The sequence below is a fragment of the Girardinichthys multiradiatus genome, chromosome 8 (assembly GCF_021462225.1).
Source record: "Girardinichthys multiradiatus isolate DD_20200921_A chromosome 8, DD_fGirMul_XY1, whole genome shotgun sequence".
NCBI lineage: Eukaryota > Metazoa > Chordata > Actinopteri > Cyprinodontiformes > Goodeidae > Girardinichthys > Girardinichthys multiradiatus.
This window is the reverse complement of record NC_061801.1, coordinates 27,212,995-27,227,841: the sequence shown is the minus strand read 5'-3', so window position 1 is coordinate 27,227,841 and position 14,847 is coordinate 27,212,995. Positions and strand designations below refer to the sequence as shown.

General features: G+C 37.0%; 2 protein-coding genes across 7 annotated transcripts in view; both read right to left on the bottom strand.

The window, feature by feature from the left end:
* Positions 1-14,847, bottom strand: part of LOC124872277 (rab GTPase-activating protein 1) — a 92,637-nt gene that overhangs the window by 35,397 nt on the left and 42,393 nt on the right. For all 6 annotated transcript variants that reach the window (XR_007039238.1, XM_047372065.1, XM_047372068.1 and 3 more), the window contains one exon: positions 1,768-1,881. Coding sequence is in view for 5 of the 6 variants with exons in the window: in XM_047372065.1 (XP_047228021.1) it covers positions 1,768-1,881 (114 nt within the window). In the remaining variant the exon portion in view is untranslated. The remainder of the gene's footprint in view (positions 1-1,767; positions 1,882-14,847) is intronic.
* LOC124872278 (probable G-protein coupled receptor 21) lies at positions 7,639-13,782 on the bottom strand. The gene has a single exon (XM_047372071.1). It carries the CDS (start codon positions 12,893-12,895, stop codon positions 11,666-11,668), a length of 1,230 nt encoding a protein of 409 aa, XP_047228027.1. The 5' UTR covers positions 12,896-13,782; the 3' UTR covers positions 7,639-11,665.

Below are 14,847 nucleotides of genomic sequence, written 5' to 3'. Positions count from 1 at the left end.
TGCATAATGAATGATATTAAACTGAAAAGTGTAAAAAGGCTGCAGTCTGCTCAAGTATTATTACAGAACCACAGCAATTAGATCCCTGTTCCAAATAGACCGGCTATACTTTGATTCTTGTTTTGTTTCGTGTGTGTTTGTGTGTTCTAAGTGAAGCCCATTTTTCTTTTTCCAGACTTTTGTGAACTCAATGAACCTCCCAGTCACAGAATCAGACAGAGTTAATTAACATGGGCATTGGAAACTCTCACTACTGATTTGCAAACTTGTTTGTAACGTTTTCATTTCCATTTTCGATCTAGTTGTCTTGTTATGGCTTGGGAATTTTGTTTCAGATCGTATTTACTCTTCTTATTAGCATTTCATCAGTTTGCAACTGGAATCTTCATATTTTATTGCTAATTCCCTTAGCAAGTCATTTAGTAGCTGATGAAGCACAATATGGTGACGATGTCTAAAAGAAAATCTCACACTAATCTCAAACGTTTCTGCATTTCCCAAACAGTGAGCTTTGAAAATATTTTTTTTTACTTTCCTTTCGCTTCTCCTCACCACACGCGATGGCAAGACAGACTTTGGGTTCAAGTCAAACCATTTTTCATGTTCCTCTTTTATTTAAATATTACTCTGGCTGTGGATGTGTACAACTTTAGGTGATTGCTAATGTTCAAGGAGCTCCTTCCTGTCTTATGCAGATCAACAGCTTTTATATTTCGCTTACATAAATGAAATATTTCCCTGTCTTTCCTATTTTGAAGAGTAGCTAAAAGAAAATGCCCTGTGTCATAACAGGCGACTGTGGCTCAGTGGAAATAGTAGTCGTCTTGCAAACTGGAAGTATTGGTTCGACTCCAGCTTCCTCCTGCTACAGGTTGATGTGCCCCTGGGCAAGGCCCTAAACATGAAGTTCCCGACCAATCAGCGCACCAATGTATTAATGTGTGCATGTTTGTGAGTGCAACAGGGTGAATTTGGCTCTAGTTTAAAGCGCCTTGAGTGGTCGGTATGACAGGAAAAGCGCCATATAGGTTCAGTCAGGTTCAATTATTTACCATAATTATACTCCTGGAAAGATAAGTATTATGGATCACTAAATAAAGGTTCCTAGAAACTTTGATCAACTATATAAAAAGAAAGGTATACATTCAAAAATGCTTCAATTGCAGTTATTTTATAGGACTGTGTAGAAAAACCAAAACCATAAAGATTTCTCAACATGAATTTTTCCCCAATTTAATAAATGCAACCAAATTACAACGGTTTGTATTATTTTCAGCATTTCAGTTTGAGGTTATGCATATTTTAAGGCTTTTAACACTACTTTACCATGGCTGCACATAAATGTGGTGGGAGTAAAATTTGCTAAGTTAGAAAATGGAAATAAAGCCTCTAAATTTGCAATTTGTTTGAAATATAGAATAACTGAATAGTCTCCACCTTTACCTAAAAACTGTTAACTACTTCTAATTGCATCAGCATCTTCCTTAGTTAATAAATCACAGAAGTGGGAAAAGATTGGCAAATCAGATTTTTTTATAGTATTTAGTGCAACAGCAGTCATGATGGGTGAAAAAGAAGACTGATGTGTTTTTGCAGACGTGTTACAAAACAGTTTACGCCTCATTTGGCATGCAGCTGCTGCAGCAGCCTTGTGCACTGCATGAAGCCAGTTTTATGACGGTGCAATTTGTGCTGCATTGACTTCACTTTAAAATTAATACCCTCTGTGTGCATGCATGTGTGTGTGTGTGTGTATTAGAGCCCCACCTTGCAGATCTTGTAGAGCGAGTCTTGCCCATCTCCTCCAGTGTCTTTGAAATAGTCATGAGCGGGAAACGTCCTGTTAATGTCCCTGGTGATTGCACTGTCCTGAGGAGATTCCTAGAAGAGAGAAGAATGGGAGAAGGTGAGAAAAGATGTAACACTCTGTAAAAGGGAGTTTTCTAAAGAATGTGGCAAAGACAACAAAAAAAACAGATTATTACTGAGATGATTTCTTTATTGTTAGCTGTATTTGTAAAAATAACTTCTTTCCAGACCCAGCTGGTCTAAGTGATCTTTAGCATGTAGGGGCCCCACGCATTGTTAAGAAGCATGGGGCAGGAGGAGAAATTGGCAGCACAGAGTGTTCTCTTCCACTGTACAGATCATCCACCGCTCCGTGTTTCTTTTGTAACTCTGAGTCCGTTCATCCCACTTCTGATATTATTCGCTTTTAGTGCATCAAAAGTAATTTCATTGTTGCAATAGTGTGGACATATCACACCAAATGAAGGGCTGAAAATACTCTGAAGTTGTCAAAAATTAACAAATGACATGAAACAATGGTAGGGGTTTTACAAAGTATCACTTTAGCAACAGGCAAAGCATAAAGCTTACAAATTTCTTTTTTAGAAATGTTGGTATGACTGCTTTAAAAGGAGTTAAAATGAACTTTTTTTTTTTACAATGATTAAAATACCTTCTGATAAAAAGAAACCAAACCAACCTTGGCTTTCAAGGTCAATCCTGCTACACTGACAATCTCAGCTCTGATACCAGCTGATGTGTTAAGATGTAAACACAAGTAGATAGTTTTTCTTTTGGTTCGAAAGCAATGATAAGGTGACGAATGAACAACGTTTAGGTCTATTGTTTTTAAAGTAGTGGGATCTGAATTAGGAAATATGAAGCCACGGGAGGAAATGAAACCAGGGAAGATTTCCTGCAGTTCAACGTGTCGTGTACTCCACGACATGTTGAACTGGATGCATTTGACAACCGTGTCCCAATCACACTGTAGGGGAACAACATTTTAAACTGATTATAGGGCTGGTAAAAAGGAGCACAATGAAACTTACAGTTTATTATGTAACAGATTTAATGTTTAAAAGTTTAAAGCTAATTATTCAAGAGTTATTGAGCAGTTTTGCTAGAATACAATCAATAAACTTATAGTCAAACTAGAGTAAACATGAAGGGAATAATAAAGTACTCCTTTTGGAACTACAGCATAATCTATAAAGTCGTTATTGCAATATTTAGGTATAGACCAACTTAGTCAGAATCAACTCATTCTGCCCTAAACTAACCTTGATTGCTAGAAAATGAAGGAAGGAAACTAATGTTGGCAGATGTTTTCAACACCCCGAAACACTAACAAAACTACAGATTTCATTTGGAGCCAGCTTGAACACAAGCCTGGGGAAACCCGTGCCTCATATCAATCTAAAGGGATGAGAGAGCACCACAAAATAAGCACCACGCACTCCAATCCAGTCCAATCCAGCTTTATTTATAAAACACTTTACATTACAAGGACCAATGAACTGTACAGAATACATAAAACTTAAAAATTACAAATAACACTATATAGACACAAAAACATAGTATACTAAATACACAGTAGTTTAAAAACACTCATTCAGTCAAAACCAACCTAAACTTCAGACCAAAATCAACATCTCACGTGGAGTCAAATGCCGAGGCAAAGAGATGAGATTTAAGAAGCAATATAAAAACAGAAAGTGATGTAGCTTGTCTAAAGTGCATGGGTAAGTCATTCCACATTTTAGGAGCTGCCGCTGCAAAAACACGACACCCCTAAGCTTATGTTTTATTTTGGACACACCAAGGAGCAACTGATCAGCTGACCTGAGAGCTGGATGCTGCATGATGGTACAGCAGCTCAGAGAGACAGGAAGGAGCAAGGCCTTTAACACAAATAAAAGAACATTAAAATGAATGCTAATATTTACAGGGAGCCAGAGGAGCGAGACTCTCAGATTAGTAAACTCTCCTTAAGAACTGCTAAGATTAATGATAGCTCATTTTGTTATTGATTACCAGCACATTAGGAAGAAATTACCTTTGAATAAACAATGTTACCAAAAAGACAATTTTATAAAAAAAACAAAAATGTATAAAGACCTCTTAGTACACATCTCAGTGGGAAAGTGCGAATTTGTTTATATTTTATGCAATGCAGTCTCATCATTTAGAGCTTGACCAGCCCTGACTGATGATAGGGTGGTTGGAAACTTCCAAAGCGCATCGTTGTTTGGTCAGTGAATGCATCAAACCTACCTGTCTTTAGGACATTTTGTTGAATTGGTGAATAAATCTGAGAACCAGAAAAAAGTAAGGAAAGGAAAAATTACTTAAACAAATGAAGCTAGCTCTCAGCTCTCAGAGATCATTAAGCAAGGCCTATTTGACTTCCTACACCTTGATGTCTGAGTCACAGAAATTTTATGTTTTCATAATTCTTTGTGGGAACCAGTTTGAGCTACAGAGCATAAGAAAATAGACATTTTAGAAGTAATAGGGATCTTGCTAGCTTGTTTTTGTAAAGGTTGGGGAGAATGACAATCTTTCTGTATATTATTTATATTCTTTACTTATAATTACATTTTAGTTAGATTAGGTTCTGTCCATCAGTTGTTACATATTCGATGTATTTTAATTGTAGTATATTTGATTAAAATATATTGTGTTCATGAGAACGAGTTAAGATGAAATTTAATGCCATATTTGAAAAGACTATGAATCCCTATTGTTTGCTTTCACGATTAGTGTGATCAGCACATTCAAAAGGTTTAGCGTCCCGGGGGCTGAGTCAAGTCAACCATATCAAAATAGCTCATAAAACAAGACAATAATCAGTACTGGATAGATTAGAGAAGGTTTTAAGAAAATATTGGTGGGAAACCTTAAAATTCAATTTTTTAGTTTTCACAAAATCAAAACAATATCTTTTAGAAAACAATAGAAAACTCATGCAGGCTGGCATAACTTTTTTGAGTGCCTATGCCAACCTCTGACAGACTGCCGCCCTTCATCCATCTTCCATAACAAAAAAGCTAGAGTATAAAAAATATTAACATCCACTGTTCTAAAACAACCACATTTTTGTTACTTCTGCAATCTTTTTACAGCTTTAAGAAATTAACTTCATATTTTATTATTTAATTTGTTGAAATTTAACTAGAAAAGCTGTAAATAATCTGCCTCACTTAATTCATAGTAATTTTGAAATGTGATCATTTCTGCTCTAGTTTTCCTTTCAAAACCTGTGCAGTATTACAATGAACAACTATGCTAAAATGCATCAATGAAGTTTAATCACATTTAGGGTTTGGGTCCGAGGCTGCAAAAACCAAAGGACATAATACTACAAACCCGACTTGAAGAGAAATCCTAAATGATCCGGATGTTTTTCATTCCATATATTACACTTGGCTCCAGCTTCCTAGTAACAGCTAACAATCCATGTTTAGACAAGCACCACTTAGCCATACTTATCTGAAGTGCTGAGAGAATGAACAAAGACCTTTGACTAAATGGTCAATTAGCTTCCCCTCTGTCCGTCTGTCTGTTGAGTTAAAGAGCAACTTCTAATGAGGGTCGCGTGAGAGGGAAGAGCAAACATATCCAGTGTGTCATGCTACTGTGCAGAAGCTTGAGACATCATAAAAGTAGATGCGCATTTATTGAAATGTAATAAAGATTACATTTTGGAACATGTTAGAGTAAACCTAATACTCAAACACTGACTAAACATTAGAGATTACAGTTTTTCTGGTATTTAATAAAGTAAAAACTGGCATCTATGAAAGAAAAAAATGCTATTTCATTTGGAAAACTGTACATGGTAAGAAGATAAAACTAGTTTGCCATTAAGGTTAAATAATTGTTCTTTGCATCAACAGAACACCACCACCAGTCTCAGCATGTATGGATAATGTGTTCAATGTTTTAGGACTAGGATTGTATAAACAAGGGATATACGGTGTTTAGTTTATAGCTTTGACAATGACATGATGAGTGATTTTAAAAGTGGTCCATTTACTTAGAGACCTTTCCAGTCCCTAATCAAAACTACTAGCCTGGATTCTAAACTAAAACCTTTCTATTGTTAAGTGGGAGGAGTCAGGACATTTGCAATACCATTAATAAAGAGACACTTAGTAGATGAAAAAGCACTTAAGTCTAATGAACCTGCCTCTGAAAATCTACCGCACATACAGATGTTTCTTTCTGTCATGAGTCCTTCCTTTCCACTGTCACCACAGGCATGTTCAGGAGGTGACCGCTGTAAACTCAGCGACTCAATGTAATCTGCTGTGTTTCCTTTTTTACCAATTAGCATAAAACGGAACTTGATTGTACTGTTTTATAACTAGGATTAAACTAGAAGAATGTATGTTAATTCTTCCTATATGATTGGATAGAACTTGCATTACATTTTTGTATATAAACTGCCTTTTTGTCATCTAGAACCAGTTCACTGATTGCCCTGTGACAACAACACAACTACCACTCACTGAGTAATTTCCAGTTTCCAGACCTATCTCTGTCATCTCAAGAGAAAGCTGTGCATGAAAATCCCAGTAGATCAGTGCTTTTTGATATATTCTTCCCCATTCTGATGCTCAGCAGGAACTTCATCAAGTTGTCTTCACCAAGTCTACACGCCTAAAAGCATCGAGTTGCTGCCATGTGATTGGCTGATTGCTACTGAACCGATGTACTTGATGAAGTGGTTTAATGGCTATATATCCAAATGTATGAGTGAGGCATGTTAATGGATATATCTTCAGGTTGTAATCATCTTTAACCATGTTTAAACAATCTAAAGAACTTTGAACTTGTTTTTAAAAAGTCAAGTTTGAACTGACTAAAGTTTTAAGAAAATGACCAGGGTATACCAACCCTTTCTCACTGGCTGCCTGCTTTTAAAACATTGTCTTTTTATTTTCTTTGCCCACTACATTTGCAATGGATAACAATAGTTAGAATGGTGATAGACGTAATACTGAATTAGTGGCATCTTTGATAGCAAAGAAGTACAACAATAAAAGCTAATCGAGTCCAAGACTTGGTTGCAGTCAAAGGGAACAGACTAAGAAATAGGCAAACCAGAAAACCTCTGAGTGAGTGAAGTCCTGCAACAAAACATGGTGTTCTAACAAAGCCATAAACAGGAAAGCTGTAGCCTATGCATTTATGTGCCTGTCAAAAAGGAAGAAAATAAAAATCACAGAGCCAAGCTTCTGTGAGAATGCTGAACAGCAAGAACCTCCTTTGTTTATGTCCCCGGTTTTCTCTGACTCGACACAAAAGCAGACATGTCATTCTGTTTTCCTTTCTCTGCTCCTAAGGAACCCTGCTGAGATATCAAAATGGCATGGCATGACATTTATCTTGGTTGCTTTTACAGCAACTAAGAGTTGATTCCTTATCATTTCACAATAATTTGTTATCAGCACATGCTAAAGCTTCTCTTAGCACTGGTAGCTCCATTAAATTGTAATAATTAAATAGCTTATGCCCTTCATTTTGTGCTATTTGGAGGAAGGTTTCCTGCTGCCTATTTAAAACAGTTTAAAAAACTAACATTAAAAAGTTTTGGGTTTTTTTTCCCTTGCAGTTGGTAGTGGAAACTTACAAACTAATTATCTAAGAAATTCAGCGCACAAATTAGTGGAACAAATGTCATGTGTTTCGTTGTTTACCACAAGATAAGCCAAGATAAAAAAAGACGACAAGATATTCAGCTTATTTACTTTTTCTGGCACCCGTTTGCATGTAAAAATAGGTTGCATAAAAAAAAACATCCAGCAGAACTTTTTCCAAAATAATTTGAGAACACTGCGATAAAATCAGATTTATTTATTCAGCACAGATAAACAACGTCTATAATTCACAAAACCGTATCGCATACAGAGCATCATGTAACCACAAGTCCCACTCACATTCATCAACAGCATAAATAAACGTGTTTTGACTTTTTAACATCAACTCAACATTCACAGTCTATATAAAAGCAGACATCTCTCCAAAGATGTAGAAACAAATTGAACCCCCTTGGTGTTTGAAATATGCCAAACTTTGTAGAAGTCTAAAACTTACAAGGTCTCATTGTACACAGCATTTATTATATGCAAAAACAAACAAACAAAAAAACAAGGTGAATCTCCTGTCTGGAATGTTTTATTGGTAGTCTGTTCTCATCTGGTATGGGAGTTATTTGAATTTTTAAACATTCGATTTTTGAATATGTTGGGATATTAGATTATTGGGTTGCTCATTAAACGGCAATAGTTTAGTTCTACAGAAATACCCATAATGAGAGCATTCAATACCTAAAAAAATAATTCTCTATATTTAAATGTTAAAATTATGTGCAGTATCGGACCCAAGCAGCTCCATTTGGACTCGTTTTCAAGACAGATAAAATTCTAGGTCGTCTCAGTCCAACTTACTGCGGATCCACTTAAAATGGTTGGCCAACTAAGGAATAAGCCAGAATAACAAGCAAAAAAAGGCAGCAAGTGCAAATTTTCTACATAAGTTGTAATCATCCACAGCATTTTTATGTTAATATTAAATAGAGAGTTTAATGTAACAGACATATGTATTCTGGAAATACAACAGAGCCACTGCTAGCAACTGCAAGTAACCTGTTTGAATTTTAATGCAAAAGTATAAAATTACCTCTTTAAAGTGTTGAAGTTCACCCATATGGCTATAATTGTTCTTACAAATCATGATTTTTGCATTTTACGCTCTTCCAGCTCTAAACATCCTTATGTTTTCCATTATTTTTACCAACCAGGGCATGGAAATTTCCTTCCAGCCATCAGTGTCATTCCCGTGAGAACGAATAAGTTGATTGTTTTTACGACAGGAAGGAAGGAATGAGTGTATGTGACCAACGGGAGCACTTTTAGGCATCATGGATTGTCTTGAAACATGTATTGTTTTAAAGGGACTGTAAAATAAGCTGCTATTGTACAGAATCCTTCCAAACTAAAATGATCAAAATGACCATGTTTGAAGCAGAAAAACTACAAACCCTACAATCCAATGGGAAAAAAAAAAAACATCTTTATAAAGACAATATATATATTGGTATATTTATCACTTCTAAGAACAAACTGAGCTTGGTGATTAAAAAAATAATATAAATGTTCGCTGATAAACATTCGGTCAGATATTTCTGTAAACAGGAGAATACTAAGACAGTAGCAGAGAAGACGGGTGCACTTTTTCAGAATGCTTTACAGCTAAGACATCTACCAGGTACTACTACAAATTGGACCAGTACAGAGACCCGAAACACATTAAACAGTCAGAATCTAGCCAATGGTCTAGTCTGGGCATATCTGAACACATTCATTGTCTCCATTGGGCTTCAATCACACATGAACACAAGTTCCAGACAGAAAACAAACAGCTTGAATGGTTTATGTACATGTTTTTTTTTTTTTTTTTAAGTTAAAGCAAAAAAGTGACAACTGCTTTGAAGAGTTGAAGGAACACTAATACTTTAAATTATTTAGCTACCAAAGGAGTAAAACTAAACCTCTGAAACTGAATGATCTAAAAACAGTCACGTGCCTTTTAATGTAGCCCTCACTTGCTGTTAAAGAAACCTACTTTCCCAACAGTTGACTTATTGTTATTGGTTTTTAAATAAAGGCAACTTTATATCACAATATACTCAGAAACAGTCGTAGACATGCACACAAGGCATCACTGATGCGACACAGTGCGGTACACAGTTGATAATATTGTGTAAACTCACTCAGATGGCAGATATTACACTTAGTACAACAGACCTTCTTTGGCACATCATTGCAGACAAGATAAAGCTAAGGAATGTTTGTTCTTAAATTAACACGAGTCCTGAAAGCTCAATACACACAACTTTACAAGTGGAAAGGTACAATTAGGCTCATTAATACGTCTTCAGCTATTTTTTCTTATTACTGCGCTGAAAAACACCACGACATGCACACAGATCTTCACCAATGCTCGAATGGTTTTGCATACTTTTACAATCATATAGGTCCATATTTTCTTAAGATGCTTCCTCTGTTTTAAATCTCAAAGACGAATGTTATGAGTCACCTATAAAGATTAGTCATCTAAATAAATAGCATCTGAAGCAGTGTTTATCCACAGTTTGAGGCCCTTTCTTTTTAAAAACTCAATTAAGGTACATGTACCTAAACGGATGGAGCATTTAAACAACGTGATAGGGAATAAAGCAAAAAATTACATTTGTTTCAATACATTTTTCTTTTTCCAAATGTATTCAGACCTAAGAAATACTTTTACAGCCGCCATTGTAGAAACCCTACTTTACCTCTGAATAAAATAAATCTATAGATTTAACCCAAAAGAATCTGCATACAAGAAATGGGAAAAATACATGTTTTCTGGGTCTTGAAAACACATTATGCTACATAAAAAATTAAGGTGCAACAAACTGGTAAAAATGCTAATTTCATGGGAGAAGTGCCACAGTCAAATAAATAAGTAATTAAAAGTAGCTGCATGATAATTTAAATGCAACTGGAAACAAATTGTTTATATAAACATTTATATATAATTGCTTACTTTTTCAAGTAATTTATTAAATACATTATTGAAAAAGTTGACGTGGAAATCATAAATTAAAAATGTTATTATTGTGTTAAAGTGTGGAAAAATCATTTCAACATGTATTAAAACATCTCCCAGTCACTGTGATACAGTCCATCATGAAATAACACTAACACTGGATTGGTTTAACGCACAGCAAGTCATCTACTGACCAATCACTATATAGCAGCGTTAGCTACCAACCACTGACTTCATGTCTTCAAGGCTCAATAATTGAATGAATAAATAAATAAATAAATAAATAATAAAATTACTATTTTAATGCATCGCTAAATATTAAAAATCTATTCATAATTTATATGATTGATTATTTCATAAAAATGTTCTATCATTTACGTTTACACTTAATTTTATCATCGTGGACTGTAAAACTTAAAGAATTACAAAATGTTACAGTAATTATTTTGAGATTTCAACAATATCAATTAAACTGTTGAATAATTCATTATTTGAGGAATTATTTTATTTATTTAATGACTCATTTATTGGATTGTGGCTCATTAGGCCTCAATATAATATCGATTTTTTTGACAGTTGAGCAGTCTTACACCAAAACTAGGTCATTTTTATCAAACAATAGGTGCAGTGTGCAAACCAACAAATTCAATAGACATTTTAACAATATCAATAAATAACATTTAAAGATTCAGTTTGTATCCGCTTGCTGTGGTTCAGCGCAGTCTCACGAGTACACTGGGTCCTTGATCTGACTTATAGTTCAATGTGACCAATTTTGTTGATGACGAAGGTCACATTGTTCCAAATGAAGCACATAAAAGTTTTCATGAGAACTTTCCGGTTCTTGGATTATTTGGTTGTTTGGGCAAAAACAAGCCAAGTATTCAGTTCCACAAATACATCATCAGCAGATTAACATTTTTTTTTCCAACCTTTTGTTCAAAAGAATTTACTCCCACAGGAGTAAATTCTTCATACCAGAGCACTTCATCTGTCAGCCTCCACCCATATCAACCTGTGTTTGCATCACTAAAAAACACCTTAAAAGGGCCAATAGGGCCCCTTTTTTATTCCAGATTGCTATGCTTTTGACTCTTATTCTCTGCCTTTGCCAGCTGTGACTTTTACAGGGGAGAGCCAGGCATAGTAGCAACAGAATGATATCTTCGTCCATCTCTTAAAAGCACATTTTAAAAGATTTTAAAAGAGCAGTAACTTTGGGCGTTTTAGCTCAAAAGTTATTTTGACACCAGTGTTTCCTTTTACATCTGAATTACACATGACATGTTGTACCAACTCTCATGTCCCCATTGTCATATCCATACCACTGCTTTGCACATCCCTTTTCGACAGAACCAACAAAAGCCTTTTTAGTGTTCCCCACTCTGAAGCCATCGCTGCCGCGCCGCAGACAGAAGGAGCAGAGGCGTTTGAGGCCCTTTCTGAAAGCCGAGTTGGAGAGACTATAAATGAGACAATTGCAGAAGCTGTTGCTGATAGCCAACCACGTTGTAAGAAACGAGACTGCAGGGTGGTGGTATATCCCTCCACTCTCCAACAGGAAGTACAGGATGTAGGGCAGCCAGAGGATGTAGAACACACTGGTTATGCGAAACAGTACCATAGCATATCGCTTGTCTGGGTATGTAGACTGTTGGTACTGAGGTTGGTTGTGTTGGGGCCTTTGATACTGGGACAATCGGGAAACCTGTCCTTGCTCTGCTGTGGTGCAATCCTTCATGACTGATCCCACAATTATTCCGGGGCCCTGCTGCTGCTGGGGCCTGTAGCGAGCATGGCGCTCGCTGATCTCCCTAGTGTGCTGTCGGCAGATCTTGAAGATGTTGGCGTATGTGAAGCAGATTGTGAGAGCGGCTGGGGCGTAGAGCAGCGCAACGATGAAGGTTGTAAAAGCTGGACTAGTCCTCCACTCAACCGCACACCACTTCACCACGTCGCCGTGATAGCCGGGCTTCCCCCACCCAAGAAAAGACGGGAGGAACATCAAAGCAGAGTAAAACCATATTAGAATGATGCAGCAGCGCACCCGACAAGGCGTAACTAGAGATGAATAAGTAAGAGGCCGTGTGATGGCTATGTAGCGGTCTACACTCACGCATGCGAGAGACGCCATTGAAACAGACTTCAAAACTGAAACCATGTAGCCAAACACCTGGCAGGTCAGTCTGGGGTCCAGCCCCTGTAGATGGTGGAGCAGAAACAGGGAGGGGAAGAGGCAGCTGACCCCCACTAGCAGATCTGCATATGCCATAGTCTGGATAAAAGCACTGGTGGTGTGCTGGCTAAGCAAAGGGGCACAGTGAAACACAAAGATCACCACCAAGTTGCCACAGATGATAAGGATAGTGAGGAAAAGAATGACAGATATTTCAAGGAGGCAGGTGCTGAAAATTTGGGAATAGCCTATTTCAAGTAAACAGAAGGGACCGGATAAATTTGAGTCCAGAGAGCTTTGGTTCAGGGGATCCAGGGAGGAATTCATGATCTCAGGCAGTAAAACACATAAAGGGGCCCCTTAAAGGGTACGATAAATCGAAAAAGTCTGGTTGCTGGCTGGTTTTATCAGCAGCTTGGTTTTAGTCCAAACAAAGACTTCCATGCTCCATTTCAAACAGGAAGGACGGAAAGGCCAGATAAAGGTGAGAGAGAGCTCCCCGGGGTGGCCCTTAGATCTGGCAAAATTACAGTACTAGTAAGGTACAAAACCTTCTGAAGGGTTCCCAGGTAAAGGCACAGAGGAGAAAACTGCCAGAAATGTGGCACTTATGAATACTGGGATGTCCTCAACGTTGGATGCAAATGCAGAAATTGCAGAGTGAAGCGCTTATCAATCTGTAGTCCATCAAGTCACTGAAACAGCTTCCAGAGAAAAATCATCGTTTAATGAGCTGCATACATATATTGTGGGAAAGATCAGGCATAATCTGCTTCTTATGCTTTTCCCTCTTTGTTGGATCTTCTCTGCTTTCACCAGGCTTCCATCTGCACCTATTTGTGTGTCAGCTTCTCTTTGGTCCTTCACTGTAAGATCCCGGCAGAATATTGTACGCTGTTGAGAAGTCGGTGGCTTGTGGGGTGGCTTGACAGAAGTCAAAAATCAGTACTCACAAAGGTGGAGTAAAACACTTCTTTAAGTCTATGTCCAGCCTTAACAGCATCAACTTTGTCTGGAATTGAAATCTTAATGGCAGGCATACCGATGCTGGGAGAACCCCTCTGTGTTCATTTGTCCTGCTCTGCCGTCTCTTTCTAACACTGTCTCCCTCCTTCTGCCTCTGTCTACAGAAACAGCAGCACTGAGGCCCCTCCTATTTTCTGTGCCTCCAACCAATAACAATCCACAAAAACACAAGGCTTTTTCCTTCCCCCAACCTCCCAACCTCTCACACCCCCTCTTTTTTTTTTTATAAATGTGCAAGTGTGCTAAATAATCACATCGAGATTTAAACAGTTTCACACCGCTAACATTAGTAACAACCAGTGTAGTTTGGAACTTGGAAAGTCATAATTTAGGTTGCAAGAAAAATAGCAGGAAATCTATCTGTGTGCATGCAAGATTAACGACATGCCTTGATACTTATATTTTTAAATTAAACTTATCATCAAGGACAAACATAACATTTTGAATAACATGCACAGTGGTATGCTTAGGCTAAATAAAGTCTTGTTCATGTGCGTTTAACGTCAGTTGCTAGAATGAAACAGTACACTCAATCAGGCTTTCACAGATTGTTTCCTAAAAGCACAGCTTGACAATAAACTTGAAGGTAAAGAATAGAAGGTATTATCAGCTGTCAAGTTCACAACCAGAGTGAATCCCAATCACTATCACAATCTAAATTCTATTATTCTTCATGTGCCGTGCATTCAGAATAGAGCTGCACAATATAAGGCAAACATGTAACTTCCTTTGATTATTGTGATGGCGATTTCCACTGCAATTAATACACAATTAGTTTTATTTTTCCCCCAATATCACAATGTCCCAATGACTCTCCCAGAACCTTTAGACTTTGATTATTACGATTTGTTTCAGATGTGGGCAAAAAGGACAGTAAAATCCATGCAAGTAGATATAGTATTGCCAAGCAGTTTTAAGGACAGCACCTGAAATGTAGCAGCCTACAAAATATGCAACTTTGCTTGTTAGTAATATATCTGACCAGCTGGATGGTCTTTCATTGTCATTTATGGAATACCTGAAACAAGCAGGTAAATGCAGCGAGGAAAATGTGGGTTAACTGCAATTGCTATGATCATAATATTCAACAATAATATTGCAGTTTCGTGTTTTCTAATATTTAATGACCCCTCTTTTGATACTGTTTTCTGGTTGAAGTGTTAATATTGTTTGGGAATAATAAGAGGCAAGAGCCAGTATCCAGCATGAAGGTATAATACAGGTCCTTCTCAAAATATTAGCATATTGTGATA